General features: G+C 39.3%; 1 protein-coding gene across 1 annotated transcript in view; it reads right to left on the minus strand.

Moving 5' to 3' along the window:
* The window catches only part of PIGK (phosphatidylinositol glycan anchor biosynthesis class K), a 61,962-nt gene extending 46,664 nt beyond the window's left edge, over positions 1-15,298 (minus strand). Inside the window, exons 1-9 of the mRNA XM_077785396.2 lie at positions 15,187-15,298; positions 13,785-13,838; positions 11,655-11,746; positions 9,495-9,630; positions 8,142-8,253; positions 7,706-7,802; positions 7,222-7,339; positions 6,362-6,472; positions 1,710-1,882 (exon numbers count right to left, since the gene is read on the minus strand). Coding sequence (XP_077641522.1) covers positions 1,710-1,882; positions 6,362-6,472; positions 7,222-7,339; positions 7,706-7,802; positions 8,142-8,253; positions 9,495-9,630; positions 11,655-11,746; positions 13,785-13,838; positions 15,187-15,279 — 986 coding nt within the window. The 5' untranslated portion in view covers positions 15,280-15,298. The remainder of the gene's footprint in view (positions 1-1,709; positions 1,883-6,361; positions 6,473-7,221; positions 7,340-7,705; positions 7,803-8,141; positions 8,254-9,494; positions 9,631-11,654; positions 11,747-13,784; positions 13,839-15,186) is intronic.
* Between the last annotated feature and the right edge of the window lie 3,104 nt (positions 15,299-18,402).

Consider the following 18,402-nt stretch of genomic DNA (forward strand, 5'->3'; position numbering starts at 1 on the left):
CCAAAACTGCATTTTTAAAAGGCATTGACCTTTTCATTTAATAAATTTACTTTAAAATGTAATTCTTATATTTGTTGTAGCTAAACAGAGCTGTCATACCAAGAGGTACTGACTTTATAATTCTGCTTAAGGAATTTATTAAGCACTACACTCTGTTAGAACTATACTACAAATTTTCAGTATTTTTTTAACCAATGAAAAACATATTGTCTAGAAACTCTTTAAAAATGGTAACAAGACACTGAGAACTTAAGTACTTTTTAAGAAAATTATACAAAGGACAATTATGAAAACAGACATTAAACCAGCATGTCCCCACCCCTTCCAATTTCACAGAATCAAGTGGATTGCCATGATAATGTAATGCAGCTTTCATTAAATATCAGAACATTTCAGAAGAATAATATTCCTCTCTGTGCTTAAGTGCCCATTTCTCAACATGGTTCCATGTGTGCAGTCCAGTAGTGTCAGGCACCACAAATCTCTCCATTACTGACACCAAACTAACACACACAAAAAAAGCTGAAAATTCCAGCTAGTCATTTCCTCTTTCAGAATGGTAGTTCTTCAAAATCTATTTCTCCTTTCAATTTTCCACAAATTAGAAACCCAAATAGGTAAGTTTTCATCATGGTTTTTTAGCAATCTCAAATGTCTGTTACTTGCCAAGAGCTTTTTTATTCTTCAGTGAAAAAAATACAAATTTAATGCCACTAAGTCCTGTTCTATCCTAAGGAATCACAAAACTAGCTTAAGATTTATATGGTATGGAATAATGCATATGATCCAGATATAAATACAGGATAAAAGTAAAATATGAAATACACTAAACCTTGCAGGATATTTGTAATGACAAGGACCAGAGTTACTGTTACCTTTAAAATAAATAAAACTGCTATTCCACTGGCTTGAGCAACAGTAAACAAGGCAGAACAAGAATTTACATAAATGTATGTGTTGAAAAGTATTTAGTCCCTGATATAGCAAAATATTTCAATCCTTTGTTTCCCCCTCCTACAGGGAGTATCATCAAGCACAAAAGACATAACAGAAATGGAAGTACAGTTCTAAATAAACCCTACAGAACAAGCACATCTTCCTTTACATCTTCCCAATAGGTGGCAACAGAATCCCAAAAATAAAAAGAAGTTTATATTTCTTTCTTCATCCACAAAGTAATGGAAGCCCTGTTACGACTTCAATCAATGAACTTGCACCAGTAATTTTCATCAAAATAATCACTGTATCTCAGGAACAGAAATTCTCAGGACAGAATAATGCCAAAGGCCAGAGAATCAGAGAACTGAAACAAAGTATTTATAAAAAGCTAACTGTTATCAAATACCTAACCTGATGGCTTATACTCAGAGCTTATCTGGTGGAGAGGGGAACCTGCCACATGCAGGAATTGCAATAACAAAATATTTGAGCACTAAAAAAGAAACATTAAGGAAGAAAAAATTCTAAACTACTTCTGTTGTTGTTGACATCCACACCTACCAGGGTCAGGAAAGCAGTGGGCACTTTTAAGCAAAGTTTTCAGCTGACTTCATGACGGTAAGAGGTCCATATTAACTCCCTGATTTCTTGCAAGAAATGACAGGAAGGCAGTCCTTTTTCCTTGGCAGTTAAACAACTGCTTTGTTTTTTGTGGCACAAAGCTATACAAACCTTTTTTTGGCACAAAGCTATAAATAATGACCACTCACTTGCTTTCCAGTGCAGCCACGTCCCGGTCCAGGGCAAGCGCCCCTGCGGTGATCTCCACCTTCCTGACGCTGCCGAAGAAATCCGTGATCAGAACGTTCTGGGGGTCCCGCTGGAACAGGTCTGTTCGGTGCCCAGGGGTGGAAACACACAAGCTTTTTGGACAGACCTGAAACTGGAAACCAAGATGGACAATCACATCCTGTCCCTCATTCAACAGTCTCTACCTACACCTCCCAAAATGAAACAACTGTTTAAAAGAAAGATAAATAATACATAAAACTTGCAATTATTTCAGTACAAGCTCCATAGATGGAAAAATTGGTTGAAAAAAGGCATTTAAATGTATAAACATCTTGATTAAGCATTTCTGAAAACCTTTTTCCTTACAGTAATGCCACTGGAGTTTAAAAATGCTCCTTGGAAAGCCAACCATCAATTGCATCTAACTGATAAATGCACAAATACACTGCTGAATATAGATGCAGCAATGCTGCTATAACCTTCCAGAAATCATAAGTGGGCATAAATTCTTAATATTAACCAAAGGGAAGTATGCAAAATTAAACAAGCTTTGATAAGTAGCTATTTTGAAGGCTTCATAAAGAAGCAAAAATTTACATTTTGATAGAAAAAAAAAATCCAACAGTCTTGTTTCTAATTTATAGCCTACAAACAAGCATAGGGTCTTCCAATACCAGAAGTGCTTTATTTACATTAAGTTCACAAACATCCTGTAACACCTACAAACCTTATTATTTATTTTATCCATGTATTTTGTCTACAGATCAGATCCCCTATATCCTGCACACGCTGCAACACCTGAAAGACAAAAGCAGCACTAACAAAAGCAGAAGGAACAGTGATTTGTTGCAGCATTTAGAACACCTGACAAGACAGGATGCCTATTATGTAATAAGTTTGTTATGTACCTAGCAGACACTAAGGCAATACAAATGCATGTTGGACACAAAGCCATTTTCCACAAGTCCTACCACACCTGCCACAACACAGATCACCTGGTAACAGTGCAGGCTATGTGAGTCCTTCACATTCCAGCCACACAGAACATTTTACACAAGACACTTAATACACAGGACTAAGAATGTCACTCTCCACATGGGTGCTCATCTTTCTTAATCTTACATTTTCCAAGTGATTTTCAAACAGGCCCATCAACCACAGAAACTAGAGCTCTTAATACACCTAAATTACACCATGGGTCAGCTCTTACAAGGTTGCATCCTTATGACAAAACCACAGGTCCCAATCAGCTCAGTGTAAATACAACTTGAATTATCCCAGATTATGACTGACAAAAACCACTGAGTTTCAGGCCATACTTCCCAGCAGAAATACTGTGCTCAACCTGACACAAAATGCACAGGCTTTTGTTGCTCATTCTCTTTGGACAACAGAGCCCTACATTACAAATAGTTTCTCAGAGAGGAAACAGTCTATCTGGCTTTTCTTCATAGAGGACAGATTCCACCTCCCCATTCCTCCCTCCTGCTCTATTGCAGTTTCTCTTTTATCCCTTTTTAGCCCAAGACTGTAAGCATATGGCATTAGGCTGCTTGTCCAGGGACACCTCAGCTCACTTTCATCTTAACCTGATGCATACAAGCACACATATACACTCAGCTCTTATTTTAATGATTCCCAACTCTCTTGCTGGCTGTTATCACAGAGCTGCTAAAGAAGAGATGGGGCAAATCAAACCCATGTTATCCTCCTGTGGTGAAAATTAACTAGACTCATCAGCATAATGCTTCCCATACAAAAGCCATTTGTTAATGCACACACAAACTCTCTACAGTTTTCATTTTCACCAAAACGCTATCAATTTTCTCCAACTTTGCTCCAATTAAGGACACAAACATAAAAACTAAGTCTCTGAATTAAACTATAAAAAGTAAGCATTTGTTTTAATCCCACTATTTGAAGCATAAATTTATGTGGCAGACTTACAAGTAAGTCTCTCGCCAAGGTTTTGAGTATGAATGTCCTAAAAAACTGCATCAGCACTCAAAGTAGGAAACTGATACTGCACCAAACTAATTCTAACCTGTCCCACAACAGTTTACTGCCACAACATATTGATATGAATTTGAACAAAAATATGACATGGCGGTGAGAAGAAGACTTCAGTGTTAAAAACGTACCCATCCACTACTGCTCTGAGAAAGGACTGCAAACCAATTATACCACAGCAGACTAACACTAATAACCAAGGTCTTCTGACAAAAAAAATGAAAAGGCAAACACTGGCTAAGTTAAGCACATTTTTTCCTATATAAATTTTTCCAAATTTTTAATTTTTTTTTCGAACGAAGCTAACTCCCCCAACTTTGTTATTTAAACTTTCCTAACAACACTTTAGCTATTTTATGACAAATGATTCCTCATTTAGAAATTTATTTGAATCTTATTTTAAAAGTTCAAATGTACAACATTTCAATGCAGTCTTTATTTTCAGGGAATTGTGATCAAACCTATAGTCAGTCATTTGCACAGCTTTATGCTATCCCTTAGCAACACAGATGGAGCAGGTGGGGAGTAGGTGGAGTGGATTATGAAAAATGATGTATCATTCTTTGCAGGAATGCAATATCCAAATCCGAGGTGGATGTGAAAAGAAGCTGTTTCAAGAGTAGTTAGAGAAAAGTAAAGAGGTAACAGGATAGAAGCAGTGTAACAAATAAACAGTACTTCAAAAAGAGAAGACATTAGACATATCAGAAGATCAAACAACTGAAGATCATTTAATTTTAAAGCTAGATAGTGAGTAATGTAAGTTACCCTGAACTTGGAAAACATTAACTTAAATTTAAAAAATCAGAGTTGGAGAGTTGGATAGAGTACCTCCAGTGCCAGAGCACCTCCTGCAACTGCTGGCAAATAAAATAGGTTTATATCTTTACCATGGACTAACCATATGTCATTTTGGAACTCTTAAATGAAGCCTTGAAAAGTACTGACTCAAAGTCAAGTGGTCACGTTTGTTGAAATGCGTGCAGATTACGACTCAGTACCTGATCACACAATGGTCTGGCCTGGAAGAGACCTTAAAGATCACCTAGTTCCACTTTCCTGCCAAGGGCAGGGACACCTCTCACAAGACCAAGCCTCGAAGTCCCAACCAACCTGGCCTTGAACAGATTACCACAAATCATGGTACATTTGTGCCCTGCCTCTTACATTCCCCCAGCATCAATCAGTACATCAATTTACATGATGTAAGGAATTTACCAGTATGGATAACTTCCTTCAGCCTTTCCTGAATATTTGGCATATAACCAAAGCACACTTAGGTATTGTCTCTGAAGAGCTCAAAAAGTACTTGGCCAGCTAGGAAATTTCTACATTTTTCACAATAATCGGATTAACATCCTCCTGGCCAGCTCACGTATACCACTTTCCAGAGAGTGTCTTATACAGCAAAAAGCACTGTTCCTTTTTATTACCTGTTATTATTAACACAAATTAATTTTCTGTTTTACAGTGAAATTTGAATAAACAGGCTAGTCAAAGATACTTAATCAATAAAGAACTTGCATATTTTGCTTTATCAAGATTTATTTTAAATTTATCTGTATCCCATAATTAGAAGGTATTAAATTAGAGGACAGAATTTCATTCCATAGAACTATCTAAAAGAACCTTGAGTCTTAGCCACTGAATCAATTCTCTATCAACATAAAATCTGCCAAGTGTGGGTTGTTTAGAGAGAATTCTAGCACACATGTAGCAGTCAGGCTAACACCATCCTCTGTAGACAGAGGGTGGCATAAAACTTTTGAGCAGCTGCTCCTTTTACAGAAACGAATCTATGACGATGTAATTATGTTCTGTAAGTGGTGGCTCTTAGATTACTGATGTGGCACAGCAGGATTTACAGCTACAAAGTACCAGAGTACAACCCATGACTAAAAAGAAACTAGCATTGGAAAAGGTACAAAGGGTTAACAGAGCAAGTAAAATATGGTTACTTTTTATGTCATCTCACCAGTGTATACATCTCACTGCTAGAGAGGCAATTTCATAAATTTTGTCATATGTTACCTGGTTGGCTTCTTTTCTTCCTTCTGCTTCATACCTGAAATCTACAATAATGTTTGCCTCAGATATAATTAAGTCCAAACACTGATGGATTTGTACCTATCTTGCTCTGGAATCTAAACAGATATACAGATAAATTAATCTCTGCAGGCATTTGTGAGTGCAGTGTTAGAATTTTAACTGTTTAACCACCTTTGCAAAACAACATCAATGCCTGCTTTTCCACATCTGCAAAGTGTCTGCTATCCTGGTTTTAGAAGCTTCCTGCTAAAATATTTCACATGCAAATGCTTCATTCTATTTATATGAATATTTAATGAATACTTAATTTTTTTTTTCAGCAAAAATACAAAATCTGGCTACTTTTGGTTATTTTTTTCTGGAGCCAGCAAAGCACTTTCAAATGAGGACAATCCTTGAAGTGTTACACAACTACATTTAACAATGGCAAAAAAAACCTCCCTCCAAAGCTGCTTCCGAGGGAAACAGCAGGAGCATAAAAAGCATTTTAAGAACCCTACAGACAAAATAGATTAGTTTTGGAACTATTAAAGTCATTAGCATATTCATGAATGTTGAGTATTCTACTTACTAGGTCATTCATATTTGTCTGACTGGCTGGATGGATTTCTTCCAAGAATTCTAACACATAGAATGTGTATCTGTCCATGAGATGAACACCAATCTCCAGGTCAGGCTGATGCTTTAAAAACAACACACAGCAGTTACTGGGCATTTGCAGGAGACAACTCAGCATTCAGGAGAAGGAACAGAATGTAACAGGATATTGCAAAAGTTGACCATAATTTTTTTTTGTTCTTAGGTAAATTATGCGAAGAAAACGGCTAGCTGTGAAGAAACCTACTGCTGATAGGCTGAATAATACAGTTTATCTATAAACTGTATCCTGATGATATCTGTTTCCCAAAACGCAGGGAACCCCTTCTTAATGGTCCAGCATGGATCTGTGGACTCTGAAAACAGGGCTGGGAGAGCCAGTATATCTTGCAGCACTGCACGGGCTCAGGTAATCCTGACCAGCTGCTTTTGGTCTGGCTGGGATTTCTCCTATGGCTCCTTCTGTAATTCAGCTGGAATATAATTACAGCAGGTGAAAGTTAGCATTTTGTTTTATATCAAGTATAGTAAGTCGTAGATTGAATATTCCTTACACCCATCTCTCAGCAGTCTTCCCATAAGATTCCTTGCTATCCCTAGGCAATGCACAAACTGGTCAGCAAGCACAGAAATCCATCATTAGCCTGGTTCTTTGGGACAGCACACAAAAACAAGCAGGAACAATACACTTACAAGTTTTGTCAACCACCCACAAAATACCTCATAGATTCAGCAATTAGAGTAAGGGAAATTTTTAGTTAAAAGTCAGCAGAAATTGTGCTTTTAATTCAAGCATTCTGAAAACTGTCCTCAGGATCACATAAATCTACTTACTGATAAAGAATCTTCTCCTACTTGGCTGCTAGCCAAGGCCATTATATTGGGTGAATAAAATCGTTCATACATGGATGCTCCTTGACAAGTATCAATAATAAACAACAATTCATTGTACCTGAAAGAAATAAAACAGCCTCCTTACCCATTTCTACTTAAACACCATACACATACTTTGCTTTTTAGTTACCAGGGCAGCTGCTCAGAACCTAAGGAACAGGAGCTCACCCTGATCAATTTTAGGATGTGAGTTTGCCCAAAGCAATACCTCTGAGCAGCTCTAACTCCAGGAAGCTGCAAGCAGAAACTAAAACCCTGCTTTCTGAATGCAAACCATCACACAATTTTATGGACAACCAACAGTATCACTACTGCAGGCAAGCAAGGCCTACCAGTAAGATTTACACTTAAGAGTATGTTCATACACTTAAGAGTATGTTCAGGATATTCAATATTCAATATCTACATAATGCTTATTTCTCACCTCCTTTTCTGCCACATTTGTTCAAAGGCATCAGCAAGTTCTACATTTGTGATTTCTTCAGAATCCTGGAATTTTAGGAAACCATTTCCACCGTGGCCTGACATAAAAATCAGAAGTTAGGCAAGGATGTAGGTTAAAGGAAGATATACAGCCTTGTTGGTCATTTTTCTAAAACAAGGTAAACACAATTCTCTTTCTACAGAGACAGTTCAACAAAACAAAATATTGGTACAGTAAAAATAATACCCATTTCAAATGGAAACTATACTGGCTTAGTAGTGCTTTACAGGCATTTTTTCTTAATTAGAATGACATGCTAAAAACAGAAAAAAAATCTTTTGGTTGATCCTTTTGCGCATTTGGACTACTGATGCTTTCAACAAACCCATCCAACTGAGAAAGCATCAATAAATTGTACACAGAAACCTGCAATTACCTGTCATATATATTAAAATATTGCTTCTGTCATCAGAAAGAAGACGTTTAGATCGTGGTGTGCTTGGTGGGATTCTTCCCGTTAAAACACGCAAGAAATTTTCCACAGTAACCTATGAACAGAAGCATTAAGTTATTTTCTAAAGATAAAAATATTGATCAGCTATAGGCTGGGTTACAGAAATTAAATAATGGAACACTAAAATATGGAGTATATAATAACCAGACATATTAAGCATGGTATAAACTACATAAACATTTTCTGTGTAAGCTTTTACTTCAAGTGAAAAATCATGCGGTACCTTTTACTTTACTCCATTAACATCAGCCTGTTGCTTAATTATATCCAACAAATCTACCACCATTATAATTTTTAAATACATTTACATTGTTCTGAAAACTGTCAGCATATAGCTGCATTGTGCCAAAGCTGCTCCTGTACTCACAAAATGCTCCAACATTAGTGTGTGTTACCATGGAAAAACAAAAGTTCAAATTCCCTCTGCAACTCAGGAAAGAAAAAACAAGATCAATCCAGTTACATAAGTCTGAGTGATCAGGTAAGATTCATCTGAGTGGTGACTGCAAGACATCCTATAAAACACCACTTCCTTTTTAAGTACACATGCACAGCTCAAATGCCAGCAATAAATCCATACCCAGGAAAAAACATGATAAAAAGAATGTAGCTCTACTCCAGTGTTTTCACTTCTTTGTATAAAGATTCAGAGAAATAAAAGAATTACTATATACTTAAATACAATCAAATAAACATTTAGCAACAATTCTACAGCACTACTGAACCAAGAAAATGATGTGCAATTCTGTCTCAACTGGTAAAGACTGCCTGGCATGAAGGAATATTACATGAAAAGAAAGGTGACAGAATTCAGATTTTTATACAGTAATTGCTTTGCAGTAATTGCTTTGTGATTAAGTTATGGCTTTTGCTCTACTTTAGGAGCATATGCCTAAGATTAGGAATTGAAGTACATCAACCTAATAAACAATTCACTTGCACACCAAAATTTTCACAGTAATTTTTGTGTTGCCAAGATGAGACACTGAGCAGTTATTTCCAGAGAAATTGCAGGAATGTGATTCTATCCCATTATTTAAAATAGATACACTAAACATGATTCTACTATAATGAACTTCAAATACAAAATCAAATATCAAGGAGGGGAAAGGTATGTATTTTAGACTCATCAGCAGAGTGATGATGAGCCTAAAAGCCCAACCCAAAACCAGAAATATGAACAGAAAGACTTCCTCAGACTTCACAGATGCTGCATAAATCTTTAAACTAACACTAAAAAATAAATACTCAGTGTTTTAATTAAAGCACAGTTACCTCATAGCTTCTGTAATCCACTTCCACATCATCTCCATAGACATTTAGCTCCATGTTTTTATGACTAAACACAGTAGCAGGTTTGGGATTTCTGGGATTACATGCCATATCATCTGCCAGCATCAAGACAATGTGACTGTGAAAAATAAGAAAAAAATATTTCGGACATTCTGCTTTCACATGACAGTCAAACAGAAATTAGAACAACACTCTTCAACAATTACAGCAATAGCTTGGATCATTAAAAAGATTCCTGGAATTCTAAGTGAAACTTTGCAAAGTTATACCTTATTTCCTTGTAAGCATCCTCAGTATCATGAAGATGTCACACACAGAAATGCAGCTGGCTGTCATATATCCACAGGAGTAAGTAAGGCCAAAGATGAGCATGAGAGTATTTAACATCAGCAGCTTTAGTATACAGGCTTGCCTGGACCTCAGGGGCCAGAGCTCTTCATAAAAAAATTCAGAGATTTTTAAAGGGCACTAAAAACAACCAACTCCAAGAATCATGATAAATGTTTCTTTTTTAGATGTGATTTTGAGTGGTGCTGGCTTTTTTTTTTTTTTTTTTTGTCTTGTTCTTGTAGCAAAGAAAGAAAAACAGATAAAGTTTGCCTAAGGAAGAAACACTCAAATCCACATAAAATTTGCTGTAAATGCTAAATAAACAGGCTCTCTCTCTCTCTCTAGGTCTTCTCCATTGTCTTGGAGAGTATTCTTGACTGTAGTCTAAAGCTTTGCTGGCTTTTTGAGATTAATTCCAGATCCTTGGATATGGATAAGCAATGGATCTTGCTACTGAACACAGAAATCTCAAGCCACGCCATAGCTCTTGCAGTATTTCTAAAACTCACACCTATTTTGACTTTAATGGTGAAGACAGATGGATGCAAAGAAGATGAAAGTTCTCAGGTAAGGGCAGGACTGGTGACAGAATTTCTGAGGCAGTGCCGAGGGCTCCTGTGCTTCAAAGGCTCCACAGGAGAGAGGACAGCTGCTCTCGACTGACTTCTGCAAGAACAAAAGGCATCTTTCTGTGCCTTTCAGCCCACAGCAATGGATTCTGCAGTGTGTTCCCTTGGATTTATAACCCTAAAAATGCATCTAAAAATTGAGTTTCAAAATCCACTCTTTCAAAAATCAGAAAGTCACTCCTTTTTTTTCTTTTTTTTTAATATAATAAACACAGGGAACAGGATGTTACTGTCAGTGCATTCATAGTTGAGTGGGAGTCAACTGGGGACTCCAAGTGTGCAGTAGTTTTGGACTTGGACAAAAATATGCCATACTAATTCAATCCATCAGAATATGCATTTTGCAGTGATGAAGCAGACCACACTTCTTTAGGCTGACACGCTGAAGAAATCACCAGTCCTCTAAACTACCATTAAAAACCAGGACCACAAGGAATTCTATAGGAGCCTATGGTACATATAGGTTATTACACAATGGATGCTGGTGCCTTAAATTCACTTCCACAGTTCTGACAGAAGTAAATTACATTCTGAAACAGCTCGAAGGAACTGTGACAACACCGCTAGAACTTCCAGTAGGAACACAAAGAAAAGATACTTACTTCAGAATCTTCCCACTCCCATTGTCAAATAAGAGATACTGTTCTAACCTTTGAGCTATCACTAGAGAAACAACTTGTACAGACAAAAAATTGGTTTCTCAAATAAAATCATGCAAAATGGATTTTTTCAAGGCAACTGTCAATATATAGAAGTTATAGTTCAGAGCCTTTAAAGACTCAAAGTAGTTACAGATGTGGAAGTCTTACATCTTAGTATAGTCACAGTTACCAACATCTCCACAGTAAAAGGAAAATTGAAGTACAGCAAGACTCATATCTCACAGAAGTACAGTCATTGTTGAGTGCATTTAGCAGTTTTCAAATTACACTTTCACCAATTTGCTAAGTGGTACATTTTAGTGGCTAGATCTAATTAGGCTGTTCCAAATGGAAATTTTATTATGCAACTTGTTGTTTTTCCTTTGGAACAACATTGCTGCACTTTTCATCACACTGGTGTGCTTGCATCCTTCCTTTTTACTTTTATCCAGTTTAACCGGGAAGAAAAATATATTTCCATACTGATTGAGATAGCATGAGAACTTTAGTAGCAAGAACTGGATTCACCAAGATTCCCTCACCTATCAGGAATGCCCAGCCTCTTGACACTTCTGTACACTGAAAGAGTATTTGCCACATGACGATAATTAAACCAGAATCGAGATGTACACACCTTGAAATAAAAAAAAAAAAGCATATTAAATAAAGATACAAACTGGCCTGACACATTGCATCAGAAGAACGTGATTACAGAAATATAAAAAAATAGTAACAACTCAGAAAGAATATAGTAACACCAATAAACTCATCATATAAGTTCTGTAAATCTTAACTGTCCCAAAGCAAAAAATTCTGAAAATAAAAGTTTAAAAAAAAAGTTCCTAGCATACTGACTCAAGATAAAATTGTCATAAACCCTTACTAAACATAGAAAGTGGCACTTCAGGGAATAATCCAGCAACAGCAAGTGGATAAGCTGAATTTTTTCATTTGCTTTCTCCTTATCAAATGGAAGAGAGATCAAAGGAAAAGTTCTCATCTCAATAGCAATACCATTTTGGGAGCATTCTTCCACAAAGGCACAAGTGAATTAATTCATGCAGAAGCCACACACAGGGGAAAATGCACTGAGGACATTTGCATTTATGGAGTCAAAGTAAGAGCAAAGTGAGCTCTAACCACAGAGAGCTCAAATAGAAATGAATCTGAACACAAATTCTCAGAGTTTAATTTCTACTGTTCTAACAGGCAAGGAGTCAGGGCTCAGCCATTCCCTTTACTTACATACTCCCTAAAGCAGGCTCTGATTCAGACATTCCAAAAGCTTCTAGAAGAGGTGACTTTAAAACCACAAAAACACAGATGCAGGAAAAAGCATTTAGATAGTTTTTTTAATTTTCCAGCTCTAAATGTAGAGCTGTAAGTTACACTACATAGCATCTCTTTCTCTACTCTTATTTCATAATAAGAACTGAGTTGTAGCTTAAGTAATAATAACATCCAGCCTGAAAGAATCCCCTTGTGTATCTATCACCCTGTCAGTAAGGAATACCAAAAAGAAACCCAGGAATCAGTCCATGAGGACATTTGCCTTCCAGCAAGACTTAATGCCCTGAAAACAAACTGTGTCCAATTCAGCTGAGACACTTCCTGGTACTATCATCTGCCCTCTGCCTCCAGTACCTCCCTTAGAACACAGTGTAAAGTGTGTCTAAGCTTTAAATATGGTTATCCATGCTGCAGCACATTAATTCAAGCTATGGATGAGGTGGGATTGCAATTTAATCCCAGGGCTGAAGTAACTGGCAGCAGTAAACCCCTCACAGGTTTTTACTGCTTAAAAAAATTAGCAGTGACTGTTACAAAACTCAGCAATGAACCACTGAGAAAATAAAACCAGCAGAAAATCTTTCAGCACAGAAAGTATTGGTCCTTGGACCTAATTTTCCACCTTCTTTGGGTGTTTTTATGGGTACTAATAAAAGCATCTGTTTGTTAATAGTATTAGAATAGTATGTTATGTTTTATTAGTTTCAAGTCTGTACATTGTGGAATATAGAAATTATTCCTTCAATTAGTTACTCTTAACTTTCCTTTTATATTGCTCAGTTTTAGTATCTGGAAAACAAACAGCTGCTCCTGAGTAATTACAATAGTGTTCTGAAACAAATTAGTCATTAAGACCTGAATTGTGATTAAGAACCAATTGTGCAGCATGATTCAAAGCTAATAAAAGTTACATGGCAAACAAAAAAGAAAGGGTATGAACAGTTGATCTAAACACTATGCTGCCTCAACTGATTTTATTCCCAGTCTGTTATCACAAGTTAACAGATTGAATAAGAACAAAAATGAGATATAAATTCTACCTTTCTGCTCAAAGAGACCAGACTTCCCTGGTATCAGAATTACACCTTTTTTTTCAATATGCAGTATGCTAATTTAACTATTTTAATACTTTTGGAACTTTTGTTTTATGAATCCTGCCATGAAGCTAGACACATTGAGTGCCTGAAATTTGGTCATATTGAAATGATCATTTTATTTTAGTGTAATAAATTTGCAGGCACAATTTCAAATTTATTAATTTCCAAATGTTTATCTTTCAATTTCTTTCAAATGAGCACGATTCTTGAATGACTGTTGCAATTGCAGCTCCTGATGAAGAACTGTCAACATTACTGGAAGAAAACAACCGGGACCATGCTTACCAAAACTGCCCAGTTATTTGTATGTCCACTTCTAAAAAACTGCTCTGCTTGATCCTGAAAGGTAAAAAAAAAGTTTAGATTTTTCAGCATTAAGAAAGAAATGACCACTCATAGGTTTGTTATTTCCACAATAGCGTTCAATGCCCATGTTTATCACACATTAATACTGAATAGACCTTAGAAAAGCTTGAACAGAGGTGTTTTTCTTAACATTTGTACATTTCACATGAATTAACTACTCTAAATCTTTCCCTCAAACTTGCTACAGAAGAAAGAGGGACTATTAGGCACTTGCACCTTAGTTAAAATCAAAAGCCCACACACCTCTATGCCAAAGGACACTCCAAGAACAAAATAATGTGATTTACTGACCTACAGTTTCAACCTTAATGAGAAAAGAGGCTTGGATTCAATTAAATTCAATTTTCAAAAGCAGGTAAGAGAATCTGCAGTTTGAACCCACTTTAAATACAAGATAGTTACATTTATCTTCCAAAATCAGGATCTATGACAGCAACCTTCTGTATAATCTGTGTTCTCCATAGTTCCCATTTCCCTTTGCAGATAAGAGGGCCCTTTCTCCTTAACAGAGAGCATAAATCAGGACACAACAAGGGGCTAAGATTTCAAATAGGTAAGGGAATAAGTCTGTCACTGGGCAACAGTCCAAATCTGCTGACTCTTAAAACGGACTCTATTAACTCTGAGGAGTTGTGGGATGATGTTTGTAGTCTTACACAAAACACACGGTAAGAGAAATAGTGTTGTACTTCAAGCAGCAAACAACTTGCAGTTTAATTAGTCATCCAGAGATTGTAAGAATATTTCTATTGTTCAGGGTGTGGGGGTTGTTTGGTCCTAGTTGTAATTAATTTCAAGCATAACAACCTGTTAATAACGCAGGATTCAAGAGCAAACACTCCAGATGTAGCGTGGGCACAGCGCATTAAGCTAATTGCTGAAACATGAAATTACTCCCACCTGACAATCCCACCGGCACCTGCCGTGTGCCGGCGCCTCGCACCAGCGGGCCGGGCACCGCCGGGACCGGCACGGAGCTCAGACACCCGCCTCAAGTTACAGTGCGCGGCCAAGGAGAAACTGAGCTTCAGGAACCCGCAAGAGAAGGAGAAGTCTGGGGGTTTGCAACTCTCAGCACCCTGAGCAAGGCACCGGCGCAGCCGGCACACGGAGCAGCCCCGGGAGGCTCCGCCCGCCGGGAGGCAGCGCTGGGACCGCGGCTCGGTGCCGGTGCCCGTCGTGCCCACAGGGCCCCGCCAGCGCCTCCGGACAGCGCCGCGGGCCGCGCACGGGCGCGCTCTCTGCCCGCGGAGCGGCGGCGGTGGGGCCGCCGGCAGCACCGGGCCCCAGGCGCCGCCCGCCCGCTCCCCCGGCCCCGTACCTGCAGGCCGGGCAGCGCCGCGCCGCAGCAGCCCAGCAGCAGCAGCGCGGCGGCGGCGCGGGCCCGGGAGGCGCCGGGCACGGCAGCCGCCATCTCTGCCCGCCTCCTGCGCGGCCCGGCCGCCGCCGCTGCCGGAAGGGGGGCGGCGGCCTGTGCGCAAGTTCCGCGGGCGGGAGCGCCGCCGGCCCGGGGCCGCGCCCTGCCCGGTACCGCGCCCTGCCCGGTACCGCCGGGCCGGGGCTGCGCCCTGCCCCGCGCCGCGCCCTGCCCGGTACTGCCGGGCCGGCCCTGCTGTGAGCGCGCCGGGCCGCGGTCGGGCTCTCTCGGCGTCCCCGCTCTGCCCAGCCCGGTCGGCAGAGCAGAGGCGGCGGTGGCAGCCGGTGTGGCCGCCGCCGTGGGCACGCGGGCTCCCCGCGGCTCCGTCGTGAGCTGGTGCTAGAAACAGCGGCCGGACATCTCGCCTTTGGCTCGGCTGGCTCCTGCGGGTATGAAGGCAGCCCTTCCTCTCAGCCGCCTTCCAAGAGTCCCGTGAAATCCTGGGCTCTAAGAGAGCAGGGCATGGCGAGCTGTGTGCCGAGAGTGTCATCAGCCTTGGTGACCACAGGGCAGCCTTGGAGAGTGGAGGGGACGGCTCGGGAGAGGGACCACTTTGGCAAGGGAGGGAGTGGGATCTAAAGGTAGATTTTTTTTTTTTCTCATGAAGCCTTGCTATAGCTTTGCCTGTAGTGCATACATCCCTCAGAGCTGATAGCATCATCAAATTTTTATTTTAATGTATTGAACCTCTTGGTATGATTCTTTTATTTCCACTATCTCATCTTGTCGCTGCTTTGTTCAATTGCCTGATGTCTTCCATTAGTGAAGATGCAGAATCTGCCCTGAACCATGGAAGCTATTTCCTGCTCCATGTACTTGTCACCAGTAATGACTTTCTCAGACAGGAGCACATTTCCATGTATTGATGTTGGAATTCCAATAGCATCACGTTTGCTGTTTTAAAGCATCACTGATTTCCTTGACAAAAATAATCACCTGTTATTAGATGGTACTTACTTCCTTCAGAATACCACAGCCACCAGCTCCTGTTGTGCCTGAACCCTTCTCCTGTGTGAGCCTATTGTGAACCTACTGAGAAGTGCTATAATTGTCAATATCTCTTGGTGCCTACTTGTAAGCTGCACTGTTTATGTTCTTCTTCCAGAAAGCTAAATGAAGCTTTTTTCTTGCCCTTTCAGATGCTTCCACTTAGGTCTCTTGATCATTCTTAGATGTGCTCAAGATCTGTCAGTAATTCTATAGGATAGGCATGTATTCATGCAGTTTGGTCTGATGAGTTGATTCCATGTGTCTTGACTCAGCACCTCATTACCTTTCTGCTCCCATGCGGAATTGACCAGAAAACATGTGACAGAAGGTCTGAGCCTGTGACTGAACTTCTTTCAGTTAAGCTGACTTCCTTGCTCTTTGCATTTATTACAAATATTCATCCTTTTGTAACATGTTACTTTTCACATAGAAATAATGTCAGCAGCTGTATCCTGATGATGCATCTTTGAACCAGACATAGGTCCTGATGTTTGTACCGTGTGAAAAGTTATGTCAAATATGGCCAAAAGGTGATTTTGGCTTACCAAGAAACATTCCTGACATGAGAAGTAATGAACGTCTTTTCTATGAATAAAATTTAAAATCATCCTGTTAGCTAAACAAACTCCTGAACCTCCTGAAATTTGTATCAGAGGTGACTGTAACTTTTTCATTCTCTGGAATGACAGACTTTATAGTTTTAATAGCATTCTTTAAAGGTCACTGTGTATGATTTACTACTTAAGAAAATAAAAAGTGGGAAAAAACCCTTATGTGGCATTGGAATGATATTTCTCACAGGTTAAGAACCATAGTAAATTTTCCTTACATGAAAGATCACTTGCATTTCTCATGGTTACATGTAGTTGGGTTTACCAGTTGGTGATTACCAGGAAGGTTCAGCTGGCTCCTGATGCAAAAGCATGGCTGCAGACTCACAGTTCTTGTGTCCCCTGGTGTCACCTGCAGTGTGTGAGCAGTGTTTGGATCAGCCACCGCCACACTGCAGGGCTGCTCTTTCTTTGAGGTTGTGCTGCTGCCTTTCCATCCCAGGGCACAGGCAGCTCTGCATTGAGGCAAGCTCAGTTGCACAGGCTCTTTGGAATATTCCAAAAGAATGGCCACTATTCCCTCTGATTAATATTCTGTGTAATACAGTGCATCACCTTCTTAGGTCTGTCTCTTGTTTGCCTTCTGAATTTCCTTAGCCTGTTTGAGTGTATTTTCTAATGGATCTAATTCTCCTTCTACTTCTGGTTTTTATTTCTTTACAAGCTCAGTATTTCTGGGCTTTAGTATTCATCAGACATGTATGCGTTTGCCAGTGCTTCAGGCATTATTCCTGGAGGTGGTATCACTTTGCTTTTTTTTCTCCAGTAAGACAGTACCAACAGCTTTGTCCTCATTTTTTTTTTCCATCTTTATTCCCTTAGGCAGCTCTCAGTACATACTTCCCTGCCTATACAGGACTTTTTTGTCTAGAAGTAAAGCTCTATGCTGTCTGCTTCTGTTTCTTCATTCTGCTTTGTTTCCATGCTAGCTACAGTATTTTTCATGCTCTGAGTGTCTTTTGCTTGACCTTTGCCACAATGTGTCTTGTACTTCATGGTGAGTAATTAGAAACGACACCAAATGTGTATCCTGAAATGATTTTTAGTGAAAACAATTGTTTAAAAAGCTGCTGTAACTGCAGCTGGTATTCACATTGGTGCACATCTTGGTGCCCTTCCAGATTCTTTTTTCCTCCAGCAGGTTGCTTAGGCCCTAATCCTCTAATCTATACCCTCTAGAAATTGCTCTTTATGAACCATCTGTCAGCTCCTGCCCAGCATGGAGCAAACAAGCCTTGCCTTCCACTGAGGAGGAGCAAAAATCCCAAGTGTAACCCCATAAGCTCCTCAATCAGGGATTTATGATACTAGAGTTCCCCTGACATTTTCTAATAATGAAAATGTCATAAAAATACCAATTAAATATCCATAAATTTGTTGGTATTAACCTTGATTGTATTACCTATTTGTATCATAGTGCATCTCTTCCTTCTTCTATACTCTTGATCACTGTTCTGTGCCTGCTTTCCTGTTTGTTTTAGGCTTGTATGTACTGTCTGATAATTGTCTACCGGTGTAA

Source organism: Lonchura striata, chromosome 8, assembly GCF_050655825.1.
Source record: "Lonchura striata isolate lonStrDom1 chromosome 8, ASM5065582v1, whole genome shotgun sequence".
Lineage (NCBI taxonomy): Eukaryota > Metazoa > Chordata > Aves > Passeriformes > Estrildidae > Lonchura > Lonchura striata.